General features: G+C 55.7%; 1 protein-coding gene across 2 annotated transcripts in view; it reads right to left on the bottom strand.

Annotated features, from left to right (window-relative positions):
* The window catches only part of PIK3C2B (phosphatidylinositol-4-phosphate 3-kinase catalytic subunit type 2 beta), a 34,090-nt gene that overhangs the window by 12,380 nt on the left and 5,266 nt on the right, over positions 1-16,444 (bottom strand). The window contains exons 2-11 of one of the 2 annotated variants that reach the window (XM_064398770.1): positions 13,087-13,979; positions 11,556-11,656; positions 10,828-10,982; positions 9,666-9,786; positions 5,895-6,006; positions 5,150-5,229; positions 4,909-4,972; positions 3,785-3,931; positions 2,304-2,337; positions 752-947 (exon numbers count right to left, since the gene is read on the bottom strand). In XM_064398770.1, the coding sequence (XP_064254840.1) occupies positions 752-947; positions 2,304-2,337; positions 3,785-3,931; positions 4,909-4,972; positions 5,150-5,229; positions 5,895-6,006; positions 9,666-9,786; positions 10,828-10,982; positions 11,556-11,656; positions 13,087-13,941 (1,865 nt within the window). In that variant the 5' untranslated portion in view covers positions 13,942-13,979. Of the gene's footprint in view, positions 1-751; positions 948-2,303; positions 2,338-3,784; positions 3,932-4,908; positions 4,973-5,149; positions 5,230-5,894; positions 6,007-9,665; positions 9,787-10,827; positions 10,983-11,555; positions 11,657-13,086; positions 14,016-16,444 lie in introns of both variants that reach the window. The other variant, XM_064398771.1, reaches the window with a different exon arrangement.

The raw sequence follows: 16,444 nt of genomic DNA, 5'->3' as shown, positions 1-16,444 counted from the left end.
GCTGGGGTTTTGGGGTGTCCCAGAAACACGCTGGGATTTTGGGGTTTCCCAGTGCCAGTGATCCCAGAAATATGCTGGGATTTTGGGGTGTCCCAGTGCCAGCATTCCCAGGTGTGCTGGGATTTTGGGGTGTCCCAGAAATGTGCTGGGATTTTGGGGTGTCCCAGTGCCAGCGATCCCGGGAATGTGCTGGGATTTTGGGGTGTCCCAGTGCCAGCGATCCCAGGAATATGCTGGGATTTTGGGGTGTCCCAGTGCCAGCAATCCTGGGAATGTGCTGGGATTTTGGGGTGTCCCAGTGCCAGCGTTCCCAGGAACACACTCTGGGATTTTGGGGTGTCCCAGTGCCAGCGGTCCCAGGAACACACTGGGATTTTAGGGTGTCCCAGACACACAGTGGGATTTTGAAGTGCCACATTGCCAGGAACGTTTTGTTTTTTGCTGACTCCCTCAGGCTTCTTTTTTATGGTTTTTTTGGGGGTTTTTTTTGCACTATTGCATTTATATTTTAATTCCCCCAACAAACCACTGTCATCCCCATTCCCACCCCTTTACCCGACAATCCTTTAACTTCAAAATTACATTAATTCGACGGGAGGGAAGGGATTTCATTTTCCATTTCAGGGGAGGCCGTGCCTTCCTCAGCAACCACCCAGCTTTGCACACCAAGGCAGCGGGCGAGGAGTGACGGTGTTGGGTGGCCGTGTCACACACCTGGCCGTGCACACCAGGGCACCGGGCGAGGCCTTACCTGGCGGCCCAGGTGATGGGGATGCGGTGCGTGGCGTAGACGGTGAAGCTCAGCGGGCAGGTGAGCAGCCGCGCCTCCTGCGCCGCGCCCAGCTCGCGGCTGCCGGGCGCGGCCGTCTGGAAGTCGGCGTTGAAGGTGCTGCAGTAGAGCTCCACCAGGTTGAGGATGGCAGCCGTGAGGCTCTCCACGATCCTCTCTGCGGGAGACACGGCGGGGGGAATGCGTCAGTGCCTCGGAAACGGGGGTAGGGATCCATGAATCCATCAGGGGAACAGGGACAGGGATCCATCAACCCCTCAGAAATGAGGGCGGGGATCCATCGATCCCTCAGAAACATGGACAGGGATCCATTGATCCTTCAGGGGAACATGGACAGGAATCCATCAATCCGTCATGGATTCATCGATCCCTCAGGGAAACATGGATAGGGAGCTGCTAGTGCCTCAGAAACAGGAGCAGGGATCTATGAATCCATCAGGAAACAGGGACAGGGATCCATCAATCCCTCAGAATCCGGGGGTGGGGATCCATTGATCCCTCGAGGGAACATGGACAGGGATCCATTAATCCCTCAGGGAAACATGGATAGGGATCCATTAATCCCTCAGGGAAACATGGATAGGGATCCATTGATCCCTCAGAAATGGGGACAGGGATCCATTGATCCCTCAGGGAAACATGGATAGGGATCCATTGATCCCTCAGAAATGGGGACAGGGATCCATTGATCCCTCAGGGAAACATGGATAGGGATCCATTAATCCCTCAGGGAAACATGGATAGGGATCCATTGATCCCTCAGAAATGGGGACAGGGATCCATTGATCCCTCTGGGAAACATGGATAGGGATCCATGAATCCCCCAGAAACAGGGATCCATCAATCCCTCATGGATTCATCGATCCCTCAGGGAAACATGGATAGGGATCCGTCAGTCCCTCAGAAATGGGGGCAGGGATCCATGAATCCCTCAGGGAAACATGGACAGGGATCCATCAATCCCTCAGGGAAACATGGACAGGGATCGATCAATCAATCCCTCATGGATCTATCAATCCCTCAGGAATCCATGAATCCCTCAGGGAAACACAGAGAGGGATCCATCAATCCTTCACAGATCCATCAGTCCCTCAGGAATCAATCAATTTTCCTCAGGGAAACACGGACAGGGATCCATTGATCACTCATGGATCCATCAATCCGTCAGGGACCCATCAGTCCCTCTGAGATCCCTCAATCCCTCATGGATCCATCCCTCAAACCTGAATTTGGGACCCCCATGCTGCTTTGCCCCCACTCAGGGGTGAATTAATGATGGGGAAATTCCAAACTTCCCATTTGGAGTAAGGGGAATTCCAAATTTTCCTTTTGGAGCTCACAAGGAGCAACAACACCCCCCAAAATCCTCCTTTTTTTTTTTTTTTCTTTTTTAACCAGACCGGTTTCCAACCCGTTTTTTGGCCTCAAGAACTGAAGGGGGAGGAGGGGCTTGAAGATGAAAAGCATGGCACGAACTTGAGCCCAGAAAAGGGAAGCAGGAGAAGAGAAATACCTCGATTTTCCCTCTTGGCCAGAACGTTTGGATCCTGTGGAGGGAAAGAGAAAAAAAAAAAAACACACAGAAAAAATTGAGAAACCACCAAAAAAAAAAAAAAGAGAAACCGCTAAAAAAAAGAGAGAAAAACCACCAAAAAAGAGAGAAACCACACACAAAAAAAAGAGAAACCACAAGAAACCCCTGAGCGCTGCCAAGGTGGATTTTACATAACCACCCCAGGCTGCCAGATCCAGGCTGCTCGCGGCTATTGAGGGATTTTCCACGTGGTGGAAAGGAGGGAAAAAAGCCAGATGTGACCATTTTTTTTCTCCTCCCACTCCTGGCTGAGTTCCTTCGGGTGCTGGATTGCAAGATAAGTGTGGATTCTATTGCCACCTCTTAAAGGAGGAGCAGTTCTCTGCTGCTCATGGGGCAGTTTGCTTTATCTCTTCCACAACCAATCCTCCCTCCAGGAGATCTCTGCTGTTCATAGGTCGTTAATTATTAATTATCTTCTGTCCATGGCCAGGGAGTGTCCCTGCATGGCTGATCCAATTCCAGCATCCCATGGGGAGATGCTCCGCCCAGGGGAGGAGCCAAGCATTCCTACCTGGATACAATCTGAGGTTTGGGACACCAGCACAGCCTCTGCCCCCTGCATTCCCACAGGAGCAGCTTTCTCCTGCCCCGCATTCCCACAGGAGCAGCTTTCTGCTGCCCCGCATTCCCACAGGAGCAGCTTTCTCCTGCCCTGCATTCCCACGGGAGCAGCTTTCTCCCGCCCCGCATTCCCACAGGAGCAGCTTTCTCCTGCCCCGCATTCCCAGAGGAGCAGCTTTCTCCTGCCCTGCATTCCCAGAGGACACCAGGCCCATCCCAGCAGCGCTGGAGCTCCAGAGGAAAACTCCCCCCTTGTGCAGGATCCCTGCTGCAGCAGAAGCACAGCTGGCACTGCAGGAGGCTGAGCCCCCCTGGCATGGGGCTGTGCCACCCCCTGACCCACAGGGGCAGCTCCTAAACTGACTCTGGCAGGGTTGTTTTTTGGGTTTTTGTTTGCACTACTGCATTTGTATTTTAATTTTCCCACTAAAGAATTCTTATTCCTTCTCCCATATCTTTGCCTGAGAGCCCCTTAATTTCAAATTTATAACAATTCAGAGGGAGGGGGTTTGCATTTCCCATTTCAGGGGGGCTCCTGCCTCCCTCAGCAGAACATGGCTGTGCAAACCAAGACACCCCAGGCTCACCTTCTGGATCTTGGGCTGCTCCTCTTCTGACTCTGGCAGGGTTTTGTTTTCTTTTTTTGCACTATTGCGTTTGTATTTTAATTTTCCCACTAAAGAACTGTTATTCCTGCTCCCGTACCTTCGCCTGAGAGCCCCTTAATTTCAAATTTATAACAATTCAGAGGGAGGGGGTTTGCATTTCCCGTTTCAGGGGGGCTCCTGCCTCCCTCAGCAGAAGCTGGCTGTTAAACCAGGACACCCCCAGCTCACCTTCTGGATCTTGGGCTGCATGCGGGACGGGCAGGGCGGCATCTGGTTGAGGGCAGCGGTGATCTCCTGCGACTCCACGGCCGCCAGGGCGCTGCAGATGGCCATGACTGACTGGATCACGCGCTCGGCCTTGAGGGGGACATCGCCCTGAGGGGACACGGGAGGAGCCGGCTCAGGGGGACGGAAGGTGTGGATGGGGGGTGAGTGCTGTTGGTCTGTTAGGGGTGGGGCAGTTTTGTTTGTCTCTTTATTTCTTTATCCCTTATATTTATATTGTATCCTATTATAGTGTGGTACATATAATTATAATTATAAAATTATAATTATAGTTGTATTTTATCTCTATATATAATAAAATGTAATGTAATGTAATGTAATGTAATATAATATAATATAATACAATACAATACAATACAATACAATATAATATAATATAATATAATATAATATAATATAATATAATATAATATATATGATACATGATATATGATGTGATGTGATATGGTATAATCTGACATTATATTATTATATAATGTTATTATATAATCTGATATTATATAATTATATAATATTATAATATGATATTATATAAACTGATATTATATCATATCACATCATATATATTATACTATATTATATTATATTATATTATATTATATTATATTATATTATATTATATTATATTATATTATATTATGTTATGTTATGTTATGTTATGTTATGTTATATTATATTATATTATATTTACATAATATTAATTTTTATAAGTATAACTATATTGTATTTATTTATTTATAGTATTTATATTATGTTCATTACATTTATGTTTTGTCTCTTTATATTTTTATCTCTTCCATCCTTCCTCTGGGGAGATCTCTGCTGTTCATGGACCATTAATTATTAATTATCCTTTGTTCATGGCCAGTGAGTGTCCCTGCATGGCTGATCCTATTGGGAGAGGCTCCGCCCAGGGGAGGAGCCACGCATTCCTACCTGGATACAATCTGGGAGTTTGGAACACCCAGCAGCCTTTGCCCACTGCATTCTCAGAGGATAAAAATACCCCAAATCCCCAAAAACCCCCAAAACCCCCCAAAACCCCCCAAAGGCAGCGCTGGGCTCACCTCGGCCGCCAGGAACGCGTCCACCTCGTTGTGGAAGGTGTCGAAGAGGAGACTCAGGGCCTGCCTGGGGGACAGGGACAGCGCTCAGCCCGGCCGGGGGACACGTGGGGACAGCGCCACCGTGTCCCCTGGGTGGGCACTGGGGACAGCGCCACCGTGTCCTCTGGGTGGGCACTGGGGACAGCGCCACCGTGTCCCCTGGGTGGGCGTTGGGGACAGTGCCACCGTGTCCCTGCCCTACCTGCTGATGGTCTGCTTGATGGGCCGCTCCTGCAGGTGGATGTGGTGGTTGAGGGTGGACGGGCTCTGGTCATCGCTGGCCTGGGGACACAGAGAGGCTGAGCGGGGCCACAGGGAGGTGACACCGACCCCTCGGTGTGACACTGACCCTGCAGTGTGACACTGACCCTGCAGTGTCCCAGGGAGGTGACACTGACCCCAGGAGTCCCAGGTAGGTGACACTGACTCCTCAGTGTCCCAGCGAGGTGACACCAAGCCCGTGGTGTCCCAGGGAGGTGACACAAAACCTCTTGGTGTGACACTGACCATGCAGTGTCCCAGGAAGGTGACACTACCCCTGAAGTCCCAGGGAGGTGACACCAAACCCTCAGTGTCCCAGGAAGGTGACACTACCCCTGAAGTCCCAGGGAGGTGACACCAAACCCCAGGAGTCCCAGGGAGGTGACACCAACCCCCCTGTGTGACTCTGACCCTCTGGTGTGACACTGACCCCTCAGTGTCCCAGCAAGGTGACACCAACCCCGTGGTGTCCCAGGGAGGTGACACAAAAGTCCCAGCGTCTCAGGGAGGTGACACCGACCCCATGGTGTGACACCAACCCCTTGGTGTCCCAGGGAGGTGACACCACCCCCTCAGTGTCCCGGGGAGGTGACCCTGGCCCCGGTGTCCCAGGGAGGTGACACCAAACCCCTGAAGTCCCAGGGAGGTGACACCAATCCCTCAGTGTCCCGGGAGGTGACACGCACCGTGCGGGCCAGGTCGCTGCGCACGCCCTTCCTGCGGAGCAGCTGCAGCCGGATGTCGATGTCGAATTTCCTGCAGTGCTGGATGTGCTCGTGGCTGCCCAGCGCGTGCTTGCTGTGGGGACAGGGCCACGGGGTCACCCCACAGCCCAAAAACCACCCTGGCTGCCCCAAAATCCCCCCAAAATCCCACCTGGAGTGCCCCAAAATCCCCTGGCCAGGCACCCTTGGCTGAGGTTCACGGTGAGAACAGATTTCCTGCAGGGCTGGGTGAACTTGTGCCTGGCAAACGTGCAGGGAGAGCTCCACAGCCTCATCCCACACCCCAAAATCCCACCTGGGTGCCCTAAAATCCCCCCAAAATCCCACCTGGAGTGCCCCAAAATCCCCTGGCCCTGCAGGTTTGGCTGAGGTTCACAGTGAGACCAAGCTTCCTGCAGGGCTGGGTGAACTCGTGAACTTGTCCAACATGAAGGGACAGGGACACAGGTTCACCCCACACCCCAAAATCCCACACAGCTGCCTCAAAATCCTACCTGGGTGCCCCAAAATCCCACCTGAAATCCCTCAGCCAGGCACCCTTGGGATGGGCTCAGAGCAAGGCTGAACTTCCTGCAGGGCTGGGTGAACTCGTGCCTGCCAAACGCGCAGGGAGAGCTCCACTGGCTCATCCCACACCCCAAAATTCTGCCTGGAAGCCCCAAAATCCCGTCTGGCTGCCCCAAAATCCCCTGGCCAGGCACCCTTGGCTGGGGTTCCCAGTGAGAACAGATTTCCTGCATGGTTGGGTGAACTCGTGCCTTCCAAACGTGCAGGGAGAGCTCCACAGCCTCATCCCACACCCCAAAATCCCGCCTGGGTGCCCCAAAATCCCGCCTGGGTGCCCCATCCCGATGTCCCCCAGGCCAGCAGCCTTGGCCGGGGCTCAGGGTGGCCGCCCTGCCTGCACAGGGACCTTTGTGGCACCAGGAAATCCAGAGAATGAGGAATTGTTTTCCCTCCTTCCCCTCCGGAGCCGGCCCGGCCTGCCAGGACCTGCCCAGGATCCGTGGGAAGCAGGGCACGGATGGGGGAGTGGGAATGAGAGGGGGAATTCTGGAGCTGGGAATGGCAGGGGGAATTCTGGGGCTGGGAATGAGAGGGGGAATTCTGGAGCTGGGAATGAGAGGGGGAAATCTGGGACTGGGAATGGCAGGGAGAATTCTGGAGCTGGGAATGACAGGGGGAATTCTGGAGCTGGGAGTGACGGGAGGAATTCTGGAGCTGGGAATGACAGGGGGAAATCTGGGGCTGGGAATGAGAGGGGGAATTCTGGAGCTGGGAATGAGAGGGGGAATTCTGGAGCTGGGAATGAGAGGGGGAATTCTGGAGCTGGGAGTGACAGTGGGAATCCTGGACCTGGGAGTGACAGTGGGAATTCTGGAGCTGGGAGTGACAGGGGGACCTTGGACCTGGGAATGAAGTGGGAATTCTGGAGCTGGGAATGACAGGGGGAACCCCTGAGCTAGGAATCACACTGGGAATCCTGGAGCAGGCAATGCCACCCTGCCTCCCGCTCCAGCCCCGTTCCCGGGCTGGCTCTGGGCAGCAGGAGCCCCCTGAGGTGGGACAATCCCACGGGAATCCCATGCCAGCAGCTCGGGGTGGCAGCGGAGCCCCGGGGCCGGCCCGGCCCTTCAGGGAGGGTTTGGCACTTCCAGCGTCCCCTCGGCCACAAAAGGGGCTTTGTGTGCCAGGGCTTTCCCAGCGGAGCGGGGAAATGTCCTGCGGGGGCTGCTCCCTGCCCCAAAAGGGGATCATTCCTTTGGGAATGGCAGCCCCAGGGCTGCCGTGCCCACCTGGACACAGCTGGACACAGCTGGACACATCTGCTGGGGCTGTTGGGCACCACAAGGGCTCGGCACCCCTGGAACAGCCCCTTTTGGTGGCCCTGAACCCCCTCAGGGTGGCCCTGAATCCCTTTTGGGTGGCCCTGAATTCCCTCAAGGTGGCCCTGAGCCCCCTCTGAGTGGCCCTGAACCCCCTTTTGGTGGCTCTGCAGCCTCTTTTGGTGGCCGTGAAGCCCCTCTAGGTGGCCCTGAAGCCTCCTTGGGGTGGCTCTGAACCCCCTTTGGATTCCCCTGAACCCCCTTTGGTAGCTTTGAACCCCCTTTGATAGTCATGAACCTCTTCAAGGTGGCCCTGATCCCCCCTTTGCTAGCCCTGAGCCCCCTCAGGGTGGCCCTGAACCCCCTTTTGGTGGCCGTGAAGCCCCTCTAGGTGGCCCTGAACCCCCTTTGGATTCCCCTGAATCCCCTTTGGTAGCTTTGAACCCCCCTTTGGTGGTCCTGAACCCCTTCTGGGTGTCCCTGAACCCCCTCTGGGTGTCCCTAAACCCCCTTTTTGTGTCCCTAAACCCCTCTTTGGTGTCCCTGAACCCCCCTTTGGTGGTCCTGAACCCCCTCAGGGTGTCCCTGGACCCCCTTTGGTGTCCCTGAACCCCCTCTTTGTTGTCCCTGAAGCCCCCCTGGGGGTGCTGGAGCAGCTCTGGGCTCCCTCTCCCGATCCCAAACCCGTTCCCAGGCGTCCCCTTAGGTCCTGATCCAGCTCCAGGGCAGCTCTCCAGAGGCAGGAGCTGCCCCCAGCCCCAGGAACGCCGTGGCTGCTGCTTCTCCCTCTGCACAGAGCTCCCCAAACCCCTGGAAAACCAGAATTCCTCCAGGGAAGCAGGGATGGGATCCACTTTGGCCACCCCTGACATTCCTGAGCCCCCCCAAGTCCCTCTCCCACCTTCTCCTGGGATTTATCCAGGGCTGGGATTTATCCAGGCTCCGCTGCCTGACACGGCTTTGACAGAATCCTCCTCCAAAAAGCAATTTTGGCAGCTCCCAGCTGGTTTTCCAGGGGTTTGGGAGTCAGCCTGACCAGGAGTGACATTCCCAAGGCATTCCCAACATTGCTTTTGGCAGGAGCAGCTCCAGAGGCAGGAAAAGGAGCTGAGAAGCTCCTGCTGTGCTCGCTGGATCAACCCTGGGCCTTCATCACACCCTGGAGTGCCTGCCATGGATTTTCCCTGGTTTCCCTGCTTTTTTTCCCCTGCTTTCCCCATTTTATTCCATATTTTCCCTGGTTTTCCCGCGGTTTCCCAGATTTTTTTTATTGTTTTCCCATTTTATTCCATATTTTCCCTGGTTTTTCCCTGGTTTCCCAGATTGTTTTTCCCATTTTTCCAAGTTTTTTTCCATTTTCCCCTGTTTTTCCCCACTTTTCCCTTGTTTCCCCCCTATTTTTTCCTAATTTTTCCCTGTTCTCTCAATTTTCACCCAGTTTTTCCCCATTTCCCCCTTGTTTTCTCCCTGTTTTTTTCCTGATTTTCCCCCCCACTTTTCCCCCATTCCCCCTCATTCTTCTCCATTTTCCTTGTGCTTTCTTCCCCTGCTTTTTCCCCATTTTTTTCCCATTTTCCCCTGGTTTTCCCATTTTTCCCCTGGTTTTCCATTTTTTTTCTGGTTTTTCCCTGCATTTCCCCTATTTTTTCGTTTTTTCCCTGGTTTTCCCATTTTTTCCCTGTTTTTCCTTTTTTTCTGGTTTTCCCCTGCTTTTTCCCTTTTTTTTTTCTGGTTTTTTCCCCTGCATTTTCCCATTTTTTTCTGGTTTCCCCCTGCTTTTTCCCATTTTTTTCCTGGGTTTTTTTTCCCTTTTTTTTTTTTTTTTTTCCCTGCTTTTTCCCATTTCTTTCTGTTTTTTTCCCCGTTTTTCCCCCCGTTTTTCCCCATTTTCCCCGCGGCCACTCACTTCTGCAGGAATTCCTCCAGGCCGCAGATCTTGAGCAGGAAATCCTGGACGTCGACGGCGCGCAGCTCGTCGTGGGTGTAGCACAGGGCCTGGTAGATCAGCAGGTCCACGGTGGAGGAGCCTGGGGACGGGAACGGGGAATGGGGGAATTGTGGGGATGGGGGAATGGGGGGAATTGTGGGAATGGGGGATTGGGGGAATTGTGGGGATGGGGGAATGGGGGAATAGTGGGGATGGAGGGGATGGTGGGGACGTGGGAATGATGGAATGGTGGGATTGGTGGGGATGGTGGGGATGGGAGAAACGGGGGAATGTTGGGGATGGGGGAATGGAGGAATATTGGGGATAGTGGGAATGGGGGGATGGAGGGGATGGGGGAATATTGGGGGTGGTGGGGATATGGGAATGGGGGATGGAGGGAGTGGTGGGGATGGTGGGAACGGTGGGATTGGGGAAATGGTGGGGATGGTGGGGACGTGGGAATGATGGAATGGTGGGGATGTGGGAGTGGTGGGATTGGTGGGGATGGGGGAAATGGGGGAATGTTGGGGATGGGGGAATGGAGGAATATTTGGGATGGTGGGATGGAGGGAATGGTGGGAACGGTGGGATTGGGGAAATGGTGGGGATGGGGGAATGATGGAATGGTGGGGATGGGGGGAATGGGGGAATGATGGGGATGGTGGGGATATGGGAATGGGGGGAATGGTGGGAATGGTGGGGATGGAGGGGATGGGGGGAATGGTGGGGATGGTGGGATTGATGGGAATGGTGGGATTGATGGGAATGGTGGGATTGGTGGGAATGGTGGGGATGGAGGGGATGGGGAGAATAATGGGGATGGAGGGATTGGAGGAATGGTGGGATTGGGGGAATGGTGGGATTGGGGGAATGGCGGGAGTTATGAGAATAATGGGAATGGTGGGGATGTGGGAATGGGAGAATGGTGGGATTGGTGGGGATGGTGGGATTGGGGAAATGGTGGGGATGGCGGAATGTCGGGATGGGGGGAATGGTGGAATGGTGGAGATGGGGGAATGATGGGGACATCAGGAACAGCGGCAACATCAGGAGCAGTGGGAACAGCGCGAACGGTGGGAACGGCAGGAACAGCGGGAACGTGGGAATGTGGGAACGCGGCAATTCCGGGAGCGGCACTCACAGTCGCAGGTGAAGGTCAGCGGCTCCCTCAGGCCGTCACACAGCACCGTCACCTTGAGGCTGGCGCCGAGGCCCGGCTGCTCCGCGCTCGGGCTCACCGCGCTCCACACCAAGCCCGAGCCGGAGCCGTCCCTGGAGCCGCAGCTGGAGCGCAGCCTGCGGGGCGGGGGTGGCTCAGGGCTCCCGCTGGGGCTGGGGGGTCCCCAGCCCCAAAAATCACCGGCCTGGCCTTGAATCCCCTTTTGGCACCACAAGGGCTCAGCACCGCGGGGAACAGCCCCTCTTGGTGGCCCCGAATCCCCTTTTGTGGCCATGAAACCCCTCTTGGTGGCCCTGAATCCACTTGGGGTGGCCCTGAAACCCTTCTGGGGCACCCTGAATCCCCTTTTGGTGGCCCTGAAGCCTCAGGGTAGCCCTGAACCATTGGGGTGGCCCTGAATCCCCTCGAGGTGACCCTGAATCCCCTTTTGGTGGCCCCGAATCCCCTTTTGGTGGCCCTGAATCCCCATTGGTGACCCTGAATCCCCTTTTGGTGGCCCCAAATCCCCTTTTTGGTGGCCCTGAAGCCTCTCAGGGTAGCCCTGAACCCCATTGGAATGGCCCTGAATCCCCTTTTGTGACCATGAAACCCCTCTTGGTGGCCCTGGATCCCCTTTTGGTGGCCCCGAAGCCCCTCAGGATGGCCCTGAAGCCCCTTTGGCTTGTTTTGGGGATGTTTTGGGTACTCACACGTCCAGCATGTGACAGAACGCGGCCACCTCCTCGTCGCGCTCCTCGGACACCTCGAAGAGCTCGTAGCCGTTGGCCAAGGAGTGGGGCCTGGGGGCCACCTGTGGGGCAGGGCACGAGCCCGTGAGCTGGGGGGTCACCCCCGGGGCCCACACCCCCGTGGGGACCCCCAGACCCCCCGCTGCGCCACGCCAGGGCCACCGTGGTGGGGACAGAGGTGGCCCTGCAGCGGTGTGGGGGCCGTGGGCCAGCATGGGGGGGGTTTGGCTTGCCCACAGCTGGGAGACCCTCAGAGCCCCCCAAAAGTGGCCATTCCCAGGGATATCCCCCAGGGAGGAGCAGCAGGATGGGCAGGGAGTGTCCCCAGGCCGTGGGGGTGCTGCAGGGGACACTGCTCGCTGCTGTCCCCAGCAGGGCAGGTGGCACTGCCGTGCCAGGTCTGACCCACAGGACCTTCAGTTTTGGGGTTTTGGGCAGGTCTGGCTCAGTTTTGGGGTTTTGGGCAGGTCTGACTCAGTTTTGGGGTTTTCAGCAGGTCTGGCTCAGTTTTGGGGTTTTGGGCAGGGCTGACTCAGTTTTGGTGTTGTGGACAGGTCTGGCTCATGGGACTTTTCAGATTTGGGGTTGTGGGCAGGTCTGGCTCAGTTTTTGGGGTTGTGGGCAGGTCTGGCTCAGTTTCTGGGGCTCTGGGCAGGGCTGTCTCATGGGACATCTCCACCCTCAGATGCCTCTTCCCACATCCCATTCCACGGAGCCACCATGACAGCACAAGGAGAACCCACCCAGGAGGACACCCAGCTCTGGGACGCCCCATCCAGCTCTGAATTCCCAGCTCTGTGAATTCCCATCTCTGAATTCCCATCTCTGAATTCCCATCTCTGAATTTCCATCTCTGAATTCACATCTCTGTGAATTCCCATCTCTGAATTCCCATCTCTGAACTCCCATCTCTGAATTCCCATCTCTGAATTCCCATCTCTGAATTCCCATCTCTGACCTCCCATCTCTGAATTCCCATCTCTGAATTCCCATCTCTGAACTCCCATCTCTGAATTCCCATCTCCGAACTCCCATCTCTGAATTCCCATCTCTGAACTCCCAGCTCTGAACTCCCAGCTCTGAACTCCCAGCTCTGAATTCCGAGCTCTGAACTCCCATCTCTGAATTCCCATCTCTGAATTCCAATCTCTGAACTCCCATCTCTGAACTCCCAGCTCTGAATTCCCATCTCTGAACTCCCATCTCTGAACTCCCAGCTCTGAATTCCCATCTCTGAATTCCCATCTCTGAACTCCCATCTCCGAACTCCCATCTCTGAATTCCCATCTCTGAACTCCCATCTCCGAACTCCCATCTCTGAATTCCCATCTCTGAACTCCCATCTCTGAATTCCCATCTCTGAACTCCCATCTCTGAATTCCCATCTCCGAACTCCCATCTCCGAACTCCCATCTCTGAACTCCCAGCTCTGAATTCCCATCTCTGAACTCCCATCTCTGAATTCCCATCTCCATCCCCTGGGAAGCCGCACCGGCTCCACGGAGATCCTGCGGTTCCTGTTGGCCGCCAGGTTCTTCCTGCCGCCCGCGCGGGCCCCGTAGGTGCGCGGGGGCACCTGGGGGGGCATGGTCTTGCTCCGTGCCACCGGCTTCCCGCTGGATTCCTTCTCCAGGATGCTCCTGCCTTCCTTCCAGCCCCGGGAACCTTCCCTCAGCGCCTCGCGCTCGTAGGTGGACTTGAGGTTGAGGCAGGTGATGGCGTCCACGCCGTAGGGATCCTCCTGGGAGATGCGGCGCCCCAAAAGCTTGTCCTGAGCCGCCGAGAACACGTTGATGTCCCTGGGCTGGGCCTGGCCCTTGGGGGACAGCGGGGACGCCTTGCCCGGGCGCTGGCCGCCCTCGGGGCAGCCCCACAGCGGGTGCCGCGGCGGCAGCGGGGGCGGCGAGAGCTTTTTGGGGGAACCGCCGCCGCCGTGGGGCTCGGAGCCGTTGAGGGGCTCCCCGAGGAAATCCCGCTGGGAGCCCTGGAAGATGAGCAGGTAATCCCCGCTCAGGGGGCCCTTCCAGGGCTGCGGCTCCGGCCGGGCAGGGCCGGGCCCCGGTGGCGCTTGGGGACCCTCGGGGACGGCGCGGCTGAGCGCGGGGTCGGAGCCGGAGAGCCCCCGCGCCGCTTTGATGGCGCTCCTGTCCACGGGCTCGTCCCAGGAGATGAGGGAGCGCTCCTGGAGCTGCTCCTTCCTGGCCCGGCTCTCCTCCTTGTCCTGGCGGAGCCGGGATAAGGCGTCGTACTCCATCTGCAGCGCCTCGGCCAGCGCCAGCTCCTTGCGGCTCAGCCCCACCGACTCCAGCGCCGGCCACGGCTCGCCGGGACCGCGGCGGCACGACATCCTGGGGTCGGGGTCAGGAGAACGGCATCCTGCTGCTCCTGGGGTGGGAACGGACGGGGTCACTGCGAGGTGGCCTGGGGAGGGAGTGGGGAAGGTGAGGGGCTGATGCTGGGAATGGGGAAGGTGTGGGATTGATGCTGGGAGTGAGGAAAGGTGAGGGGTTAAGGATGGGAATGGGGAAAAGTGTGGGATTGATGCTGGGAGTGGGGAAAAATGTGGGATTACCAGATGAGAAGGGGGAAAGGTGTGGGATTGATGGAGGGGAATGGGGAAAGGTGTGGGATTGATGGGTGGGAAGGGGGAAAGGTGTGGGATTGATGCTGGGAGTGGGCAAAGGTGTGGGATTAATGCTGGGAATGGGGAAAGGTGTGGGGTTAATGCTGGGAGTGGGGAAAGGTGTGGGATTGATGCTGGGAGTGGGGAAAAGTGTGGGATTACCAGATGAGAAGGGGGAAAGGTGTGGGATTGATGGAGGGGAATGGGGAAAGGTGTGGGATTGATGGGTGGGAAGGGGGAAAGGTGTGGGATTGATGGGTGGGAAGGGGGAAAGGTGTGGGATTGATGCTGGGAATGGGGAAAGGTGAGGGGTTAAGGATGGGAATGGGGAAAGGTGACAGATGCTGGGAATGGGGAAAAGTGTGGGATTACTGGATGGGAAGGGGGAAAGGTGTGGGGTTGATGCTGGGAATGGGGAAGGGTGTGGAGTTACTGCTGGGAATGGGAAAAGTTGTGGGGTTAACAGATGGTGGCCATGGCTGCTGGGAGTGGGGAAAGGTGTGGGATTCATGCTGGGAATGGGGAAAAATGTGGGGTTAATGGATGGGAACAGGAAAAGGTGTGGGATTGATGCTGGGAATGGGGAAAGGTGTGGGGTTAAAGGATGGGAACCACAGATGTTGGGAATGGGGAAAGATGAGGGATTGATGGTGGGAGTGGGGAAACATGAGATGGGTGTCCATGGATGCTGGGAATAGGGAAAGTTGTGGGATTGATGTTGGAAATAGGGAAAGGTGTGGGATTAATGCTGGAAATGAGGAAAGGTGTGGGGTTAAATGATGGTGGCCGTGGCTGCTGGGAATGGGGAAAGTTGTGGGATTGATGCTGGGAATGGGGGAAGCTGTGGGATTGATGGATGGGTGCCATGGATGGCTGGAAATGAAAGGTGTGGGGTTAAAGGATGGTAACTACAGATGTTGGGAATGGGGAAAGGTGAGGGATTGATGCTGGGACTAGGGAAAAGTGTGGGATTAACGGATGGGAATGGGGAAAAGTGTGGGATTAATGCTGGGAATGGGGAAAGGTGTGGGGTTAAGGATGGGAATGGGGGAAGGTGTGGGATTGATGCTGGGAATGGGAAAAGTTGTGGGGTTAACGGATGGTGGCCATGGGTGGCTGGAAATGGGGAAAGGTGTGGGATTCATGCTGGGAATGGGGGAAGGTGTGGGATTGATGCTGGGAATGCTTCCCTCCCAGGGAAGGATTTATTCCCAACATCCCATCCAAACCAGCACAGGGAATCCTGGAATGTTTTGGGTTGGAATTCCCAGGGAATCCCTGGCTGCCCCTGGATCCCTGGGAGCCCCCAAGGCTGGATGGGGTTTGGGGCACCCTGGGACCATGGGAAGCGGCACGGGGTGGGGATGGGATGATCCTGAGGATCTCCCAACCCAAACCACTCCAGAATTCCATAAAAAAATCCCAATTTCTGCACTCCAGGCTCATTCCCAGCTGCAGATCCCCACAGAACCCGTGGCTGCCCCATCCCTGGGAGTGTCCAAGGCCGGGTTTCTCGGGGTTTGGAGCACCCTGGGATGATGGCTGGAATATCCCAAGGTCCTTTCCCACCCTCTGGAATCTCTGGGATAAGGAAGGCCGGGCTGGCTCGGCCCTTCCTGTGTGCCTGGAAAAAGGGAAACGAGCTGGGGCCCAGCAGGGCCAGGGGGTAAAAATAAAAATTTGGCTGCAGCTGCTGCTGCTTCCACTTCCCCGGGAGCCCACGGACACCAGGCAGGGAAGGGACTCAGCTGGAATCCCAAATTTTTTTCCCCAAAGGGCAAAATCAGCCCCAAATTTGGGGAGGGCAGTGGGATCGGCTGTGGCTGAGCCCCCCCAAACCCCACCAGGCTGCCCCAGCACTGGGATTTCATAAAAATTTCAATGATTTGAGGGAAAAAATCAGCCCCTGGCAGCAAATCCAGGGAATTTTAAGGCAGAATGGGAAAGGAGAGATGGGAAAGGAAGGGATGAGGGTGCTGAGGGGCAGCTCCCATCCCTTATTTCAGGAGGGGGAACTGGGAATGGCCTGGAAGAGCCAGGAAATTTCTGGATTTCACAGATATTCCCCAGCACCCACCCAGGCAGTGCTCAGCTCTGAAAATCACCAGCAGGGACCTTCAGGTTTTGGGGTTCTGGGCAGATCTGGCTCATGGAACCTCCAGTTTTGGGGGTTTTGGATGGGTTTGGCTCATGGGACCTCCATTTTTGGGGGTTTTTGGAAAGGTTT

This window comes from Passer domesticus, chromosome 25, assembly GCF_036417665.1.
Source record: "Passer domesticus isolate bPasDom1 chromosome 25, bPasDom1.hap1, whole genome shotgun sequence".
NCBI classification, from domain to species: Eukaryota; Metazoa; Chordata; class Aves; order Passeriformes; family Passeridae; genus Passer; species Passer domesticus.
Note: the sequence above shows the minus strand (reverse complement) of the source record. Positions and strands in the feature narration are given on the sequence as shown.